Source organism: Crinia signifera, chromosome 7 (assembly GCF_055691185.1).
Source record: "Crinia signifera chromosome 7, ASM5569118v1, whole genome shotgun sequence".
NCBI lineage: Eukaryota > Metazoa > Chordata > Amphibia > Anura > Myobatrachidae > Crinia > Crinia signifera.
The window spans coordinates 161,902,894-161,920,945 of NC_139223.1; the positions used below are offsets into that span (position 1 = coordinate 161,902,894).

At 49.1% G+C, this 18,052-nt stretch overlaps 1 protein-coding gene across 2 annotated transcripts in view; it reads right to left on the reverse strand.

Moving 5' to 3' along the window:
• Positions 1-18,052, reverse strand: part of FAM117B (family with sequence similarity 117 member B) — a 38,576-nt gene that overhangs the window by 14,171 nt on the left and 6,353 nt on the right. For both annotated transcript variants that reach the window (XM_083154168.1, XM_083154169.1), the window contains exons 2-4: positions 15,944-16,092; positions 7,320-7,412; positions 6,417-6,524 (exon numbers count right to left, since the gene is read on the reverse strand). In XM_083154168.1, the coding sequence (XP_083010294.1) occupies positions 6,417-6,524; positions 7,320-7,412; positions 15,944-16,092 (350 nt within the window). The remainder of the gene's footprint in view (positions 1-6,416; positions 6,525-7,319; positions 7,413-15,943; positions 16,093-18,052) is intronic.

The following is an 18,052-nucleotide window of genomic DNA, read 5'->3' on the forward strand; positions in this document are numbered from 1 at the left end:
CACGCCGTCTCTATGGTGTAACACTGCGTAACGTGTGAGGCTGTACGGATATGGAGGAACCAGACACGCCGTCTCTATGGTGTAAAACTGCGTAACGTGTGAGGCTGTACGGATATGGAGGAACCAGACACGCCGTCTCTATGGTGTAACATTGTCTAACGTGTGTGGCTGTATGGATGTGGAAAAACCAGACACTGCGTCTCTATGGTGTAACACTGCATAACGTGTGAGGCTGTACGGATATGGAGGAACCAGACACGCCGTCTCTATGGTGTAACACTGCGTAACGTGTGAGGCTGTACGGATATGGAAAAAACAGACACGGCGTCTCTATGGTGTAACGTTGCGTAATGTGTGTGGCTGTACGGAAGAACCAGATGCGCGTCTCTAAGGTGTAATGTTGTCTAACGTGTGCGGCTGTACAGATAAGGAGCTGTGAGCAGACTACAAACCTACAGATATGGGGGAACTGACATCCACATGGTGAATTCCCGCCTGTGCCCAGATGTATGGATATGGAGGACCTGGACACGCCCTGTCTATGGTGTAACACTGCGTAACGTGTGCGGCTGTACGGATATGGAAGAACCAGACACGCCGTCTCTATGGTGTAACGTTGCCTAACGCGTGAGGCTGTACGGATATGGAGGACCTGGAGATGACCTGTCTATGGTGTAACGTTGCGTAACGTGTGAGGCTGTACGGTTATGGAAAAACCAGTCATGGCGTCTCTATGGTGTAACACTGCGTAACGTGTGAGGCTGTACGGATGTGGAAGAACTGGACAAGCCGTCTCTATGGTGTAACATTGCGTAACGTGTGAGGCTGTACGGATGTGGAAGAACCAGACATGTCGTCTCTATGGTGTAACATTGCGTAACGTGTGAGGCTGTACGGATGTGGAAGAACCGGACACGGCGTCTCTATGGTGTAACATTGCGTAACGTGTGAGGCTGTACGGATATGGAAGAACCGAACACGGCGTCTCTATGGTGTAACACTGCGTAACGTGTGCGGCTGTACGGATGTGGAAGAACCGGACACGGCGTCTCTATGGTGTAACATTGCGTAACGTGTGCGGATGTACGGATGTGGAAGAACCGGACACGGCGTCTCTATGGTGTAACATTGCGTAACATGTGACGCTGTACGAATATGGAGGACCTGGACACGGCGTCTCTATGGTGTAACACTGCGTAACGTGTGCGGCTGTACGGATGTGGAAGAACCGGACACGGCGTCTCTATGGTGTAACATTGCGTAACGTGTGACGCTGTACGAATATGGAGGACCTGGACACGGCGTCTCTATGGGGTAACGCTGCGTAATGTGTGCGGCTGTACGGATGTGGAAGAACCGGACACGGCGTCTCTATGGTGTAACATTGCCTAACGCGTGAGGCTGTACGGATATGGAGGACCTGGAGATGACCTGTCTATGGTGTAACACTGCGTAACGTGTGAGGCTGTACGGTTATGGAAAAACCAGACACGCCGTCACTATGGTGTAACATTGCGTAACGTGTGCGGCTGTACGGATGTGGAAGAACCGGACACGGCGTCTCTATGGTGTAACATTGCGTAACGTGTGACGCTGTATGAATATGGAGGACCTGGACACGCCAACTGTATGTTATAAAGGCACCTCCAACACGTCTGGCTGTTCTTTAAACACTCCCCCAAAAAATGTGTGCAAATTTGTGGTTTCAATATTATTAAATATGTTATATTACTATTTACAAACCTAACTTTAGGCGTATTGTGTACAATTCTGCCAATAAAATATCACATCTATAAATAAAGCAGCCGTTCAGACTGTAATTACAATTTTGTAATTTAGACCAGTTTTATCCTTTCTGCTACCAACGGGGCCACATGGGCTCCAGACAGCAGTGACAACAGAAAAGTTATGTAAGTTTGGAGATAAATCAATTCTTTAAAAAAAAAAAAAAAAAAAACCACTTAAATCTCCTAAAAAAATATTTTTCTCCTTCAATCTGATTTTCCAGTCGGTAACCATCACCATCACTGCTGGGATGGGCAGCTTGCTGGCACTGTGACAGCAAAAGGCAGGAGCGCTAATAACCACAGAACAATGGGATCAGTTAGGGCGGCGTCATTGATCTGGATGAAGGTCTTAGGCCAGTGATGGCTAACCTTGACACTCCAGCTGTTGTTGAACTATACCTCCCAGCATGCCCTGCTACAGTTTTACCATTTGGCCATTGTAAAACTGATACAGGGCATGCTGGGATGTGTAGGTCAACAACAGCTGGAGTGTCAAGGTTAGCAATCACTGTCTTAGGCAATCTGCTTTCGCCATGCTTTCTTTGGGGCACCTTGTGCTATTTGCCATCCAGGTGTGTTATTTAGATGCTGGTGGTTATTCTATCTGCAGAAGAGATCCGGTCAGCATCTCGGTGGTTGCCAGTGTTCAGTATACGGACAGCCAGCAGTCAGAAGACTGGCACAGAGACTTCGAACAGTATCAGGGTGTTGATGGCGGAATAACATTGAGGGCGGGCTAGCTGCGGACAAGGAAGTTCTGTAATTGCAGCCGTGATTCGGGTATTTGCCTGATAGCGAGACTCTGGTCACGGCCTCGTCTACAGCTTCTTGTTCTATGCAGATGCTTTCTCGTGGTGTCAGTGGCCGTGTGGATAATTAATGCTCATATGTTTCTGGCTATCTCTAGTAACCCTACACCTCTGTAGTTCTTACAGCCAGTAGGGTGACCATTTATGTGAATGGGAATTGACATCTCTCCAGGTGCATATACGGTTGTTGTACTATTACCTCTCCTCCTGCTGTTACAACCGGGCACATTTCCATTCTTCAGCTTAATTTCTCGTCTGATTTGGTCTGTATTTGGGGGGTTGGATATTATATTGTTACAATATTGAAGGTCATTGTTTTCCAGTCATTTGGGTGCCTGGGGAAATTTCTTAGGTGCTTAAAGCAGTGGTTCCCAAACTGTGTGCCTAGGCTTCCTGGGGTGCCTCAGGACACTTGCAGGGGTGCCTTGGGTTGATGGACCAGGATCAATTCATATTATTTATGGTCAATGTACCAGGCAAAACCAGTGCTTGTGGCTGCCAATCATAATATATGTGGACAAACAGAAGCAAATCCTGTCCCTCACCACATAACTGTGACATATAAACACAATGCACTTAATTTAATATTTGTTTTCTGAATTTCTCAATAAGTAGTATTTGGCCTAGGGGTGTCTTGAAAATATTTTGATGCTCTAGGGCGCCGTCATTCAAAAAAGTTTGGGAACCCCTGGCTTAAAGGGTTCTTGCCATCTTTCAAGTTTGACGCTCATTGATTTAATATAATCAGCCATTTAGAGCTTTGATGTTTGGGGTGGAGGTTCTACGTTTCCCAATGCAGCTGTGTAATATACTGCAGAGCCAGCTACCTACCGGCCTCCTCCATTTCTTGGTATTTTCCTTACCAACCTGCTGCTTTATCTGCTTTGAGAAGTGTTATCATTTATCTAGAGATGCAGGTAGAGATTATGGAGAATATATTTGCCTTGCACACATTCTTCCACTAGGTCCAAGGTGTTGGAACGGTTCTCTCTTATTGCGGTCTGCCAGTCCAGCTGTGTCTTACGTCCTTTATTAGGAGATAGGGGTGTGAACCTGGGTACTGAGGACTGTACGGATATGGAGGAACCAGACACACCCTCGCTAACACTGGTGAGGGTTTCAGAGTTTGCCGCTTTTTGGTGTATTGTTTTTTTTTTGCTTGATGAAGATTATGAATCGGCCTCCTCGGAATGTAAACCCAATACAACATGTACCCAATACAGGGTACCACCTCTGGTGAATATTCTGGAATGATGGGAAATGTTTCGGGAGGCGTGGTGTGCAGTACTTCAGAGAGCTGGGGGAGTCCAATGGAGAGGCGGAGGTTACAAAATGGAGGTCTCAGCCTTTATGGCACAGAAGTGGGTATTTTTCAGACATTTGTTACCCTCCATACTCTACAGCAAAAGTCTTCCCAAACTGTGTGCCGAGACACCCTGGACCAAAGTGACAGGAAACCCCAGTGCTAGCGGCTGCCAATCATAACACACGTGAACAACTAGAAGCACAACTGTACCCACCACACCACTGACCGAAGGATGACCGGTGGGCTCAAAATTTTTTTTTTAAATGAACAAAATAAAAAAAACGTCGTTTGGGAACCACTAATGTTCTGTCGCCATAACACCCTGATGAGGTTCGTTATGTTAGACCCAATTAGCAGTCCGTATGCAAATTATAATAGATCGCACATTTGTTTGGTCTTCTGACACTTGTACATTGTGGGCGACTGTCTCTGAATCTGTGAAAAAGTAGAGTCAGGGGCACCAACGGGGCTATACACTAAGCCTTGGGAAGAAATAAAGTAGCAGCCAGCTACTAACAGTAACACAGCACCTAGGAGACGACTGGCCGGTACTTTATCTCTACACAGCTTTTTTTTTTTCTTAAAATCAAGCCATAAGTAAGAGATGAGATAAATAATAACTGAACGTACGGATGAAAGCTCCGCTCTGGAGCTGCAGATTGGGCTTTATGTGAGCGGCAGCTGGTAACCTGCATTCGGGGCTTATCTGTTGCACCCAGTGGGGGGGAAGAACACAAAGAAGAGAGGACAGCTTCTCCTGGGGCCCAGGGCTGCTGTGTGGGGGCAGGCGAGTGCACGGAGTAGCTGGTAAATCTCTGCACACACCATCTGCATAATAAGTGTGCAGAATTCTCTATATATTCTATGAAGCTGCTCTGTTCCTGTATCTGCCTTACCTAGCGGAAAATACAGCCGTTCCCTACAGAGCAGACAGGTCAGCCGTGGGGCGCCAGCAGCTCCATCGCAGCCGGCTGATTATTACATTACCATGACCAGGCCGTGTATGTACAACCCCGGCAGGAGCGATATAGACTGACCACTAAGTAAGTTCTAGGGCAGTGGTTCTCAATCTCGGTCCTCAGGACCCCACACAGTTCACATTTTCCTGGTCACCTGGTGCATTCATTACTCATTGACACATTGTAAAAGATCCACAGGTGGAGCTAATTATTTCACTTGTGAGTCTGCAAGACCTGCACTGTGTGGGGTCCTGAGGACTGACTTTGAGAACCTGTGGTCTATGGTTTGTGTTACCCATCTACAACAGAGCATACAGGCCTTTCCCTGCACTTACACATCACAGACAGGCAACAAGAGGCTGCATGATCCTGCTCACTCTCTCTGCCCTTCTTCTGCACAAAGCTTACTCGCTACTAACCAAACTACTGTTTACGTGTGGGGAGAGAGGGAAGCGGGGAGCTCGGCTGCAGGGAGGCTCAGCCGCAGGAAGCGGGTGCTGTGTAACAGTAACATCCCGCAGGTGAGGAACCCGCAGACTGTAAGCACCAACTGTGTACATATTCCGGGTGCTACACCACCGGGCAGGTCAGAATTAGGGCATCGGTCCCATCATTACAGGCAGGTACAGGGCATTCCAACACCGGGCAGGTCAGAATTAGGGCATCGGTCCCATCATTATAGGCAGGTACAGGGCGTTCCACCACCGGGCAGGTCAGAATTAGGGCATCGGTCCCATCATTATAGGCAGGTACAGGGCGTTCCACCACCGGGCAGGTCAGAATTAGTGCATCTGTCCCATCATTACAGGCAGTTCCACCACCCAGCCAGACCCGAATTCGGGCATCAGGTACAGGTAATCACTATACTCTTTTTTGCTTATCTATGTATTGTCAGGCGCTGCGGAACCCTTGTGGCGCCATATAAATAAACAATAATTGAGAGGAAGTCAGCTTTTGGGGGTGGTAACTGCCCATTTTCTGGGAGTGTCAGAAAAACAGCAGACATTTTTGGGGAGGGTCTCTGATGTCAGCACTGACCACTTCCATCCTATCTAGGTCACAGAGAATACAGAGAATAAGACCTACTTACATTTGCGTGGACTGCAAAAACCTTTCAATGGTTCGTAAATAGCGTATGGATTTGTGCGTGGATACCGGCTAGTGATCCATTCACAATGCATTGACAGATTTGCACGGGGGGATTTCTCAGTCTGTCTGGGTGGTGGCTACCTACTTGTATTAAAGGATTCAAACTGAATTAGGCCCCAAGCCCAGTATACTGCTGACGTACATGTGTGGCCTGATCATCATGCGCTCATTTCTCATGTCATTGTTAGGGAGATGCAAAGCAGAACCAGCAGCCACATTAAGTGCGGATCTAAGCTGTAATGTTAATAGAATGAAGTAAGAATGAGGCCTGCTGGCAGTATGATTATCCCAGACGCAGGTAGTGCGGCTCTGCAGAGTGCGGTAACACACACACACACACAATGCAGAGCGCACTTCGGAGAGACCCGAGCTGGTTGCCATGGTATCGCCTCTTGCAGAGTCTTACCTGGTTTATAGCGGTGTGGTTGCCATGGAAGGGAGACTGCCTTTCCTTATCCCGGTGGTGTCTGCTGCTGTGTTTACTTCTCTGAAGCTGCTGACGTAATTTGGCAATCTAAAAACAGAGAGCATGAGAGTCATTAGCTCTGGGTGAGACACTGGTTCTGCATTTCAATACAAAATATAAAAGCAGTAACCAGCACATAATATCTATATATCTTTCTCTAGGAACTGCTCAGGTACATTGCATCCCCATCTGCACACATCAGGGTAACACCAACATCCCAAATAACAAACTTGCAATACCTAGACAGAGCTGCAACACAGTGTGTGGGAGTGCCATTACCAAGATGCCGTAATAACCCTACAATAATATATCTGCATTCACCTTCAGAGTCACAGATAGCCCCGCATCAGCGGAGCAATGAGACCACGTGACCAACTACGGCTGGTAGGCGGTGCCTAGGGGGGGGGGGGACTGGATCCTACTGATTGATGGGCTCTGACCTATTCCTTTAGCAGACATCACCGCGCCAATCACCAAATGCAACATCTATGGCGATCGTTATGCTCCCGAGTAGATCTGTACCCCACTCATAGGCATATTGGCACACTAGAGTCGCCCCTCACACTACTGTCTTCCTGTCTGCATATGACACAAAAGCCCTATAATAAATAACCTACAGCTTAGTCTGACCAGAAGGAGAACAATCCTGTAACCTCTAAGGAGCACTTTATAATTATTTCACAATTCATTTAGCTTATAAACTGTCACTTAGATTTGAATCCCCATTACAGCCGGAGGTAGGAGGGACAACGTCACATACAATGACACAAACAGGACATCCATAATGTATGAGACAGCCAGTGTGACCACACAAGAACTGAGACATGACGGCAGCTGTCTAACCTCTTTCAGTTGCTCATTACTACCCCAGGAGGCAGAGCGCTTGTGGGAGCTTTTCTTCTTCTCCGCGTACTCCTCGGCCCAGGCATTCTCCGTCTGCATCAGAGGAAAGAACATTAATAGATTATAATTATGCAACGCTTCATTAGCGCGTGCTCGGATCTAGCAGGGTATTGTTTTATTGGTGTGTATCAGTCATTTCCATACACTCAGGGCCTGAACCTCTCTAGAGAACTTCAACAAAGGAATATTCCAAGGTCTGTAACATCAGCCATCCAGCAAGAGTCCCCACAAAATCATGCACACAACGTATGGGCACCCCTTACTAAAGGAAGCTGGAACCGCAACACTGGCACACCACGGCTACATACACACCCGGTAGGTAACGGTCAGGCCGTATCTCGGGAGCCCTCAGTCATCCATAGGAGAGAAAATAGGATTTCTGTACTTACCGTAAATCCCTTTCTCCGAGTCCACAGGTGTCACTGGAGCGTAGACAGTGGGGATAGAAGGGCGACCTCAGGGAGCTTGGGCACTCTATTGTAAATTCAGTGTGGCCAACTCCTCCCCTTCTACTCCCCCCCCGGCAGTCTCAAGGATCGTGCCCAGAGGGAGCTGGAAGATAGAAACACACTTCCGAAGAGGAGGTAAAACTTTTAACCAACATTCATGCAGACATGGAAACTGAGTCAAGCAGTGATGAAAAAACACAAACACTGAACATAGTGAACCACACAAAAACTAGTTAGCAGGAAGAAACCCCAAACCAGGACTAGAAGGTCCTTCCTAGGTAAGTCGGCAACAGCGCCGAGGAGGGCGTCCAGTGACACCTGTGGACTCGGAGAAAGGGATTTACGGTAAGTACAGAAATCCTATTTTCTCCTTCCTCCACTAGGTGTCACTGGAGCGTAGACAGTGGGGACGTCCCAGAGCTCCCAACACGGGTGGGAAGGCGCTGAGAACCCCCAAGAACTGCTCGGCCAAACTGAGAGGCCGATGAAGCAAATGTGTCGAATTTATAGAACCTAACAAAGGTTCGCCTGCCCGACCACGTGGCAGCTCGGCAGAGCTGATTAATGGAAACCCCTCGAGCAGCCGCCCAAGAGGGTCCTACTGAACGCGTAGAATGCGCCGAAATGGAAGCCGGAGGAGTCTGAGCCGCTTTCACGTATGCCTGTCTTATAGTCAACCGTATCCATCTGGCCAAAGTCTGTTTAGATGCAGGCCATCCCCGACGGATTGGATCATAGGTGACAAAGAGACAGTCCGATCTTCTAACTGAGGCTGTTTTGGCCACGTAAACTTTTAAGGCCCTCACCACGTCCAAAGACTCTGCTTGAGGATCTTCGGTAAATGCAGGAACTACGATCGGCTGGTTAAGGTGGAAGGAGGAAACCACCTTTGGAAGGAAGGATAAGGATGTACGAAGCTCGGCTCTATCTGAGTGAAACACCAAAAAAGGCGAGCGGCATGAAAGGGCTCCCAGCTCTGAAACCCTTCTGGCTGAGGCCAAAGCTAGTAAGAGAACCGTCTTCCAAGTGAGGTATTTGAGATCTACCTCTTCCAAAGGTTCAAAAACCGAGGAGCAAAGATAATCAAGGACCAAGTCTAAGTCCCATGGGGCCGTCGGAGGGCGAACCGGAGGCTGCAATCGTAAAACCCCCTGAAAGAAGGTTTGTACCTCAGGTAGCAGTGCTAGCCGTCTTTGAAAAAAAACGGATAAAGCGGACACCTGAACCTTCAGGGATCCCAGACGCAAACCTGCAGACAGCCCAGCCTGAAGGAATAAAAGAAGTCTAGCCTTTTTGAATGCCGTTGTGGAGACCCCACGGCCTTCGCACCATGCCACATACGACCTCCAAATACGGTGGTAGTGTCTTGATGTTACCTCTTTCCTTGCACTCATCATGGTCGGGATTACTGTTCTTGGAATCCCTGCTTGTCTTAAGATGGACTTTTCAGCAGCCACGCCGTCAAATGTAGCCGCTTTAAGTCTGGGAAGACGAAAGGGCCTTGACTGAGAAGATCTTCTTGTAACGGCAGAGGCCACGGCTCTTCGACCAGCAGGGTTGTGAGGCTGGTGTACCAAGCTCGCCGAGGCCAGTCCGGAGCAATTAGGAGGACCAACACCCTCTCCCTCCTTATGCGCTGTAGAATCTTGGGTATCAGCGGAAACGGAGGGAACAGGTATACAAAGCTGAATGGCCAAAGGGCCGTCAGGGCATCCACTCCCGCCGCTGCTGGGTCTCGAGTTCGTGCGAAGTACAACGGAAGCTGATGGTTGAGACGTGAAGCCATCAGGTCTACCTGAGGACACCCCCATTTTCGAACCAGTCGCTGAAAAACCTGAGGATGAAGGCCCCACTCTCCCTGGTGGACATCCTGCCGACTTAGGTAGTCGGCCTCCCAATTTTCCACTCCTGGAATGAAGATCGCTGAGATGGCCATCGCATGAACCTGAGCCCACACCAGGATTCGGGTCACTTCTTTCATGGCCGTCCGACTTCTTGTGCCGCCCTGTTTGTTTATATAGGCGACCGCGGTGGCATTGTCGGACTGAACCCGGACTAGTCGACCCTGAAGCAGGGGTTGTGCTTGGATGAGAGCGTAATATATTGCTCTGAGTTCCAGGATATTGATGTGTAGGCGGGATTCCTGACAAGTCCAACGGCCCTGGAACTGATGGTCCATTGTCAGTGCTCCCCATCCTCGGAGACTTGCATCCGTTGTGATGACCGTCCAATTCCAAAGAGCGAAGCGTTTCCCCTCCCTGAGATTGGCTGAGTGAAGCCACCATGAAAGGGAGAGCCTCGCTCTCGGGGACAGGGTCACCAGACGTTGTAGGTGTAGGTGTGATCCTGACCATTGCCTCAAAAGATTTAGTTGAAATGGTCTTGACCTGAAGCGAGCATACTGGACTGCTTCGAAAGAAGCGGTCATCTTCCCCAGCAGACGCGTGCAGAGGAGTACTGAGACCTTCCTGTGCTGCAGTACTAGACGCACCGACTCCTGCAGTGATCTGATCTTGTCTTCCGGTAAGAAAACTCTCAGTTGTATCGTGTCCAGGATCAATCCCAAAAACTGCATCCTCTGCGATGGCTGCAGCTGGGACTTTTCGTAGTTTAGGATCCAGCCGTGTTCTACCAGTATCCTCTTGGTCAGATTGATGTTTGTCAAAAGTTCCTCCTGAGAAGAGCCCTTCAGAAGGAGGTCGTCGAGATATGGTATTATCGTTACACCGTTACACCTTTTGAGCGAAGAATCTCCATCATTACGGCCATCACCTTGGTGAACACCCGAGGTGCCGAGGAGAGGCCAAAGGGCAGGGCTTGAAATTGCCAATGATGTTCCAGAACTGCAAATCGCAGAAAAGCCTGGTGGGATGAGCAAATTGGAATGTGCAGGTAGGCGTCCCTGATATCCAGGGATACCAGGAACTCCCCCTGACTCAACCCTGCAATTACGGATTGAATGGATTCCATCTTGAATTTCAGAGGCTGTAGGTACGGATTCAGTTGTTTTAGGTTTAGGATGGGACGAGCCGATCCATCCGGTTTCGGCACCAGAAACAGGGAAGAATAAAATCCCTGGTTCCTTTCCTCCGTCGGGACTGGGAGAATCACTTCCATCCTTTGAAGCTTGGCAATTGCTTCCCTCAAAAGGATTGCTTTTTGTGGAGAAGCTGGCCAACCTGTCTTGAAAAATCTCTGAGGAGGAGGAAACATGAATTTTATCTGGTAACCCTGTGACACCAGATCCCGTACCCAAGCATCCTGACAAGATTGAAGCCACGCATGCTTGAAGTGCCTCAAACGCGCTCCCACCTGGAGGGTCTCCCTCAGGGAGGGAAGACCGTCATGCCTGTTTAGGGGTGGACTTTGCCTCCTGCTGTACTGTGGCCATACCTCTTCCTCTGCCCCGAGTTCCTCTCTGGGCGACGGAAGCTCCTCTCGATCTCCCGCGAAATCTGTTTTGGGGACGAAAGGACCTAAAGGTGTGACTCTGAAAGGCCTTACGAGGAGCAGGTGGAGCTGCTGAAGGGAGGAAAGAAGACTTACCCCCCGTTGCCAGGGAGATCCATTTGTCTAGTTCTGCTCCAAACAAGACTTCTCCCTTGAAGGGCAAGGCTTCAACCGCCCGCTTGGACTCCGCATCTGCCTGCCATTGCCTAAGCCATAAAGCCCTGCGCGCAGAAATGGATAAGGCTGAAATACGTGCGGACATTTTACAAATGTCAGCCGAAGCCTCCATCAGGTAGTCAGAGGCCTCCCGTATGTGTTCAGCTAACCTATTAAGCTCGGCTGGATCTGGGTTGTCTTTTAAACCTTCAGAAATCTTGGAGGCCCAGACCCCCATTGCTTTGTTTACCCAGCATCCTACCTGCGCTGGTCTCTGTAAAACTCCTGCCGCAGTGAAAATAGACTTTAAAGTTAGTTCTAACTTACGGTCAGAAGCATCCTTCAGAGACGTGGCCCCAGGCACCGGCAATACCGTCTTCTTAGATAGACGAGTCACCGATGGGTCCACCACCGGAGGCGTTTCCACTTTTTTTCTACTATCTGCAGGGAGTGGATAAGAGACATAAAATTTTCTAGGAATTTGAAATTTTTTATCCGGATGATTCCAGGCCTGTGTAACAAAATCATCTAACTCCTCCGATTGAGGGAAGCTAGACGACTGCTTGGGCCTCTTCCCAAACAGAGAAGGCCTTGCTGGAATCTCAGATGTATCAACATAATCCGTGGCTAACTTCACCATGGCAATCAAATCTTCTAAGCCATGTACCACAGGATCAGGGTCCGGTAGAACCGCCATTTGCTGATCCTGAGTTTCTGGTGCATCAGCGCTAGGAATATAATATTCTCCTTCCTCTAACTCAGGCATTTCGTCTGAATCAGTGCCAGAGTCATGAGTAAACTGCCTCCTTCCCTGTGAGAGAATAGGGGGCAGTAAAGATGCCTGACCCTGCTCCGCAGAAGCCGGCGGGACAAGGGCTTTTGTTAACCCCTGTACAGCTGTGGCTAAAGAGATTTGTTGGTCTCTTGCCTGCTCTCTGTCTTTCTGTGAGGCAGAAAGTTCAGAAGCCAAGCGTGTCATTACCTCAGTAAGCTGAGAAGCCCATACCGGTGCTACCTGAGCTGTTTCCCCTCCCTTGGATGAGGAGGGGTTAACAGCACAATTCTCACAGAAAATAACTCCATCAGCAGAAGGAGTAAACTTCCCCTTACAGCCCTTACATTTGGTGTTCCCTCCTGCCATAATGAACAGAGATATAACACCACACTCACACACTTCCAACAGTAAGAATAAGGTTAGAAGTGAAACTGACAGGGGAGACAGCAGAGAAAGGGTTAAGAGCTGGCCAGGCCAAACTTGCCTTACAACAAAGGCACTGTAGCCTAACAACTTTAGCACAGCCCAATCTGGCTCACCCTACTCTAGCCCCCGCTGTGTACCTCACAGACTGGGTAGAGTATAAGCAGGACGGTCACCGGAGTCAGTTACTGCACAGCCTTCTCCTGCACGCTCTGCCTGAGGCGCCAAATGACTAAAAATGGCCACCAGCAGTGCTGCAGGGGGCTGAACGGAGGCTCTGAGCCTTGCCTGGTTACCCCCCTTACTGAGGAGGGGTCAGCGCTAAGCCCCGCCTCCCGACTGCGCTCCGTGCCAGGGCTTCTAACATGAGAAAAACCCCTCTGCTGTCCGCCATTATTGTTTTACTGACCTCCTCCACTAACTGGAGAGAGGTCAGAGTACTCACAGCCGTCTGCTGGCCGGTCGGCGGAGCGGCTGTGGAAGCGTCGCGCGGCCGCCATTTTCTTTATGGGGCGCGCGCGTCTTCAGGGAGACTGTGGTCTCTTCAGCCGGGGACCCGGGCGCAGTGCTTTGTAGCGGCGGCCGGGTCCCCCCGGCAGCGCCCACGTAGCAGGCTGGCAGTGACAGCATCTGCCAGCCTGTCCTCTTGCTTGTACAAAATAATAAACGCTAAGCTAATAACATTGCCCAGGAGCTCTGGAAACATGCCCAGCTCCCTTGGGCACGATCTAAGACTGCCGGGGGGGGGAGTAGAAGGGGAGGAGTTGGCCACACTGAATTTACAATAGAGTGCCCAAGCTCCCTGAGGTCGCCCTTCTATCCCCACTGTCTACGCTCCAGTGACACCTAGTGGAGGAAGGAGAAAGAACTTGCAACCCAAGGTGTGTATTCAGTCATGTGGCCGGTATGTCTCACACCACTAATTACCAGGGTATGCAGTCATATTACCAACAGCCACAATACCGACCACCAGTGGCCGACACTCAAAATACAGACACGTTCAAAAACCCCAAATCATACCACGTGGCATATTTCATATAGATGGAGGACACATCTAGTGTTCATTCTAACACCCTACACCTTTCAATACCCACGCAGTTGCTCTCTTGCCTGGGCTGTTGCTGTCTGCTTTGGTGATTTCTAGTATTGAGATGCAGGCCACAGCAAACAGCGACACCCCATGCAGGAATGAGGAACTGCATGGGTTTGAAAGGTGCAGTCTGTTAGAATGAACACTACACATCTGTATAAATGTTACACATAGAGTATGAACTTTACGTCTATGGGAGGTAAATAATTCTCAGGTGGGCAGAGTTCAGAGACATTAAATATTTCCCCCAACTTTCACAATGAAACCATCGGGGCAGAGAAATGTTATCTGTATGATGCCGCTACCACTATAGTGTGACTGCGTCTCAGTGATCCCAGTGTTATCTGTACGGTGCCGCTACCACTATATTGTGACTGCGTCTCAGTGATCCCAGTGTTATCTGTATGATGCCGCTACCACTATAGTGTGACTGCGTCTCAGTGATCCCAGTGTTATCTGTACGGTGCCGCTACCACTATAGTGTGACTGCGTCTCAGTGATCCCAGTGTTATCTGTACGGTGCCGCTACCACTATAGTGTGACTGCGTCTCAGTGATCCCAGTGTTATCTGTACGGTGCCGCTACCACTATAGTGTGACTGTCTCAGTGATCCCAGTGTTATCTGTATGATGCCGCTACCACTATAGTGTGACTGCGTCTCAGTGATCCCAGTGTTATCTGTACGGTGCCGCTACCACTATAGTGTGACTGCGTCTCAGTGATCCCAGTGTTATCTGTACGGTGCCACTACCACTATAGTGTGACTGCGTCTCAGTGATCCCAGTGTTATCTGTACGGTGCCACTACCACTATAGTGTGACTGCGTCTCAGTGATCCCAGTGTTATCTGTACGGTGCCACTACCACTATAGTGTGACTGCGTCTCAGTGATCCCAGTGTTATCTGTACGGTGCCACTACCACTATAGTGTGACTGCGTCTCAGTGATCCCAGTGTTATCTGTACGGTGCCACTACCACTATAGTGTGACTGCGTCTCAGTGATCCCAGTGTTATCTGTACGGTGCCGCTACCACTATAGTGTGACTGCGTCTCAGTGATACCAGTGTTATCTGTACGGTGCCGCTACCACTATAGTGTGACTGCGTCTCAGTGATACCAGTGTTATCTGTACGTTGCGCTACCACTATAGTGTGACTGTCTCAGTGATACCAGTGTTATCTGTACGATGCCGCTACCACTATAGTGTGACTGCGTCTCAGTGATCCCAGTGTTATCTGTACGATGCCGCTACCACTATAGTGTGACTGTCTCAGTGATACCAGTGTTATCTGTACGATGCCGCTACCACTATAGTGTGACTGTCTCAGTGATCCCAGTGTTATCTGTACGGTGCCGCTACCACTATAGTGTGACTGCGTCTCAGTGATACCAGTGTTATCTGTACGGTGCCGCTACCACTATAGTGTGACTGCGTCTCAGTGATTCCAGTGTTATCTGTACGGTGCCGCTACCACTATAGTGTGACTGTCTCAGTGATCCCAGTGTTATCTGTACGGTGCCGCTACCACTATAGTGTGACTGTGTCTCAGTGATCCCAGTGTTATCTGTACGGTGCCGCTACCACTATAGTGTAACTGCGTCTCAGTGATACCAGTGTTATCTGTACGGTGCCACTACCACTATAGTATGACTGTCTCAGTGATCCCAGTGTTATCTGTGCGGTGCCGCTACCACTATAGTGTAACTGCGTCTCAGTGATCCCAGTGTTATCTGTACGGTGCCGCTACCACTATAGTTTGACTGCGTCTCAGTGATCCCAGTGTTATCTGTACGGTGCCGCTACCACTATAGTTTGACTGCGTCTCAGTGATCCCAGTGTTATCTGTACGGTGCCGCTACCACTATAGAGTGACTGTGTCTCAGTGATCCCAGTGTTATCTGTACGGTGCCGCTACCACTATAGTTTGACTGCGTCTCAGTGATCCCAGTGTTATCTGTACGGTGCCGCTACCACTATAGTGTGACTGTGTCTCAGTGATCCCAGTGTTATCTGTACGGTGCCCCTATCACTATAGTGTGACTGTGACATGCTGCTCCCCTTCAGTGATACCAATGTTGTCTCCCAGACAGGGGCAGCCCCAGGCATAAGCTTTGGATTCCGCAGGGACTGGGGAATGTGACCCTGTACTTAGCAGAGCTGTTTGCCACAGAATTTGGGGCTACTACCCAACCCCAGCATAGCCGAACAACTCCAAATTACCTGTGTGGATTTATCCCTCATGCATGGAGGAGTCTGACCGTGTTCCCGAGGCCACTGTCCGGAGAGATAAGGAGCAGCCAGAGTATCGAGCGATGATGTGCGACGTATTAGACTGGACGGGCTGGACGAAGGTGGCGGCGGCTTATCACCTGATAACAGAAACATTTATCGTCAAACTCTCCCTCCTCGGGCAAAGTATTTATCTGCGTCCGTGAATTATTCAACACATTTTGCTGGTGCATTTATGGCTGCAGAAAGTAATGCTGGGAGCACAGTGTTCTCCTATAAAGAGCTAGATAATAAGGACAGTGTACATGCACAGCGCCCCAGGGTCAGATCACAGCTAAGGATATTCCCAAAATCACCTTGCATTATTTAAAATCACATTGTGCTGCTGACACACAATGTCACACAGACCAGGGGGACACGGGCTCGTTAAGGTAACATACAGTAATTAGCAGAAAATCATCTCCCATATAATGCATTCCGCTCTGTGCCAGGCTGACAGGGGTTATGCGGATTTACTGATCCAGCGGGTGTGGGCCATACAGCCAACTGTATGACGGCCGACAAACATTAGCAAAACAAATGAAATAGGTTGACCGAGCCAGGAGGTCAACACAAGCATTAGGTCGACAACAGGAAGGTTGACAGTGAAAAGGTCGACATGTTCTTCACTTTTTGTCCTGTATTTTGATGTAAGTGGAATATGGACACCGTATCCGTGTACCGCTGCGCTCGGCGCACTGTTATTTTCTCCCTGCACGCCCTAGCGGATGGTAGGGTATGAAATATGTTGGCTAAAAAGAAAACATGAAAAACATGTCGAATTTTTAAATGTTGATCTTCCCATTGTCGACCTAATGCTTGTGTCGACTATCCAACCCTGTCTCCCTTAACCATGATGACCTAGACCCAGTCGACCTAGGGACAGGTTACCTGTTGCAGGCGCAGTAAGGTGGCAATGGTGCGCACACACACACACACGTGACCACATCCAGCGGTTTCAGAGGTGACACAGGAGTAGTGGGAGGGTAAACACCGATTCCACCTCTCCTCACACTGATTTCCTAATTCCTACAAGCCCTAGAACCTGCACCAATCCTGAATAGAGTGTCACAAGCCCAGCTGCAGTGGAATTGCCACAGTGTTAGCAGGCATGCTGGGAGGTGTAGTTCCATAGCAGCTGGAATGCCACACATTGCCTGGCAGTCATGTATATCAGTGCCTCCACAGACCCTGTGATCACCCCTCACAATCACTTATTACAGCTCCCTGAAATGCCAGTTTCCATAGCAGACAATGTTGCCCTTGAAGCGCAGCGTCCGCAGTGATCACAGAGAAGGACAAAAGCTGGGATCTCTCGCTCTCAGTCTTTATACCCAGACTGCTTTTATTACAGATTTCTCCAATTGTGAAGCACAGCGGAATAGGCAGTACTATGGGTGTGAAGTAATAGATCGACAGGCAATGTCAACACATAAAAAGACTGACATTGTTTATGTTGACATCGATCCCGTCGCCATTCTAAAACTGCCCACATACAGGGTTAGAACGTGGCCAGGAAACCACGCCATACTGTTACTTTTCCAGGATGCAAGGGGGTTTCGTGGATCGTGTGGTGGTTCTCCTTTGCCCAGACTTGACAATCGTGGGTGTTGACTTGGCCATTGAGGCTTCATCAGTCTACAGAAAGCTCCATGGCCAAGTTACATCAACTGTCCTTCAAGCAAGGACAATTTCTACCACAAATTTTTAATTTAAATAATAACAATATCATTCTAATTATCTGTCTTTTAAATTGTCTCATTCGGAGCAGTAGAACACAATCCAAAGCCCTCTGAAATTGCTGACCCTGTATTTTGATGCCACATCAGGCAGCAGGATGTTATAAATAGGAAAGTATAAAGGCATTTGCACAGAGGATGTACCGGGCGGTAACCATGGCAATATAAGGGGCGTGGCCTACAGATGACAGACAAGTGAGATCAGATGCGATCAGTGGTGGTTTCCCCAACACAGGTCTACCATACAATAGCCTGATTGTAGCTGCTCAGCAATAACCTAAGAACACCAGGCAAACAATGAAATATATGCCTGCTATTTGAG